Source organism: Ursus maritimus, unplaced genomic scaffold (genome assembly GCF_017311325.1).
Source record: "Ursus maritimus isolate PB19 unplaced genomic scaffold, ASM1731132v1 scaffold_4, whole genome shotgun sequence".
NCBI lineage: Eukaryota > Metazoa > Chordata > Mammalia > Carnivora > Ursidae > Ursus > Ursus maritimus.
The window spans coordinates 79,051,848-79,054,011 of record NW_024426552.1 but is presented as its reverse complement, the minus strand read 5'-3'; the positions used below and the strand labels follow the sequence as shown (position 1 = coordinate 79,054,011).

Below are 2,164 nucleotides of genomic sequence, written 5' to 3'. Positions count from 1 at the left end.
TTTCCCTCAGCCCTTGCTCCCGCAGAAGGCAGAAGTAGCCTCGTTCAGTTTAGATTAAAAACAACTGTAGCGACAGTGAAACAAGTTCTTCATGCTGCTGCACTTGGAGTAAATAAAACAGAGAGAAGGGAAGAAAACAGACGTCCTCACCGCTATGCAAAAGTGGACCCCCTCTCTTTCACACATTTCAACGCTTGAGCGGCACACACGAAGCCAGCTGTGCCTCGAACGGACAGAACCCTCCCCAGTCCCCAGTGACTCTCCATCTCCCTCTATTTCCTCATTTCGTTGCCTCCTCTTGGATCCCAAAAGCTGTCAGAGAAAAGCCCTACCCTTGTCCTCACGTCACGTAAGTCCACGGTCAGGAACCAGAGCGAAGAGTGACATCGTGAGGCAGGAAAGAGGCAGACCTGGAGAGAGCAGAGTAACAGATCGAAGACATCCGAAGCTGGAAGGTTTATTTAGGAACAAGGAAGGTGACCCCTGTGACAGAAAGCCCCATTGTCGATCCCAGGGCATTTCCGGGCTACGTGCACCGTGGGCACTTCCAAACTCTCGCTACAACAGGCACAGCACAAAGACAGGTTCTACACCTAGACGCCCCCATCCTGCAGCATGGCCTCTGTCCCCAGCTTCTCCAGCTCTTCGTTGCCGTAGCCTCTGGGACACGGCTGGTACTTGGCACCTGGGACCTCCGTCCAGGAGGAGAAGCGACGGTGCCAGAGGCTGCAGAGCCCGTAGACAGCGGCCAGCATGGCGGCCCCCAAGCCCAGGTACCAGCAGAAGAAGATGGTGAGGAAGGCGAGGTCCCCGGGGTTTTCTGCTCTCCAGGGCTGCCCGGACGGAGGAACGTACATCAGCACCGAGAGCTGCAGCATCCAGCTGCTGAGCACCAGCCCCATCCAGGTCTTGAGCACCCAGAGCGTGGGCTGGTCAGGGACCCAGACCTCGATGGTGAGCACCAGGCTGACCAGGAAGGTGGGCACTATGAAGAGCACATGCACGCGGACCTCCAAGGCGCCCTTGTTCTCCAGGTGGGCAGCCATCAGCAGCGTCAGCACACAGAAGGCCAGGGCCTCAGCTGCTCGCTCCAGCTTTGCATTCTGCCACGCTCGACACGCCTGGCTCACAATGTCCACCGCGCCGCTGAGCATGAAAAACCCGTACATGGTGACATGGTCCCAGTTGTCATAGAACACGAATGGCCGCCGAGGGTCCTCCCAGTCTACTATCCTCATCCGGTTTACTCCTGGGGGGTAGAAGAACTCAGGAATGATGCCACCCAGGGAGATGACCAGCTTTATCACCCCTTGCACGGTTATCAGCTGCCACCACCTGTGTCCTCGCTTCTCCCTTGGGTGCAGAGGGGGGCTGAGAAACCTCTGTCCCCGTAGCAGGGCCAAGGACACCATCACTGAGTAGTAGAGAGAGAAGCTGAGGAGCAGTATCCCTGCCAGCAGGTGTCCCTGGAAGGTACCCATGGTCTCGGTGCGTGTGTTGGGGCCAGCAGAGCGAGAGTGGGCAGGTGAGAAGCAACCTCACAGGGCTCTCCCCACAAGCCAGAGTGGCTGCTTCTAAGCTGTGGTAAGATCTTCCTGGTCCAACTCCACCCCTACCTCCCACACAGGAGAGGACGCACGTCTGTGCTAGAAGCATCTGAGCCACTCCCTGGGTGGGATCTCTTTCGGCCATGTGGCGCTTCAGCTCGCGCTGTTCCTTACTTAGGTCAGCTAAGCTTGGGAGTCCAGCCTGTGCACCTCACTGCAGGCACGAGTTTACCCTTCTCTTCCCTCCCCTCCGCCCCGCCCTCCACAAAGAGAGGGGAGGGAAAGAGGTAATTAGGGGCGGTGGCTGACTTTCTTACCTTGCCTGTCTCTTGGTGCCAGCCATATTATGTCTTTTTTCCCTCATTGAAATCCCTCAACAACTCTCTGAGAGAGTTATTGTCAAACACATGTTATAGGTGACATGAAGGCTCCGAGGGGTGAAACCACATGCAAGGGTATCACATCGAGCCGCTAGGACAGCAGAGCCAGGATGGGGACCCAGATCTACTCATCTGCTGACGAAGCCCGGAGTTTGCACATGACTACATGACTGAATTTTAGCTCCAACACTTGTAAGTTGCATGATGATGGGCAAGTTACTTTGTCTTCTTCTTCTT

General features: G+C 56.2%; 1 protein-coding gene across 1 annotated transcript; it reads right to left on the bottom strand.

Moving 5' to 3' along the window:
• Window positions 1-441: 441 nt before the first annotated feature.
• Window positions 442-2,121, bottom strand: LOC103676076 (transmembrane epididymal protein 1A-like). Its single transcript, XM_008705237.2, has one exon. It carries the CDS (start codon window positions 1,479-1,481, stop codon window positions 594-596), a length of 888 nt encoding a protein of 295 aa, XP_008703459.1. The 5' UTR covers window positions 1,482-2,121; the 3' UTR covers window positions 442-593.
• Between the last annotated feature and the right edge of the window lie 43 nt (window positions 2,122-2,164).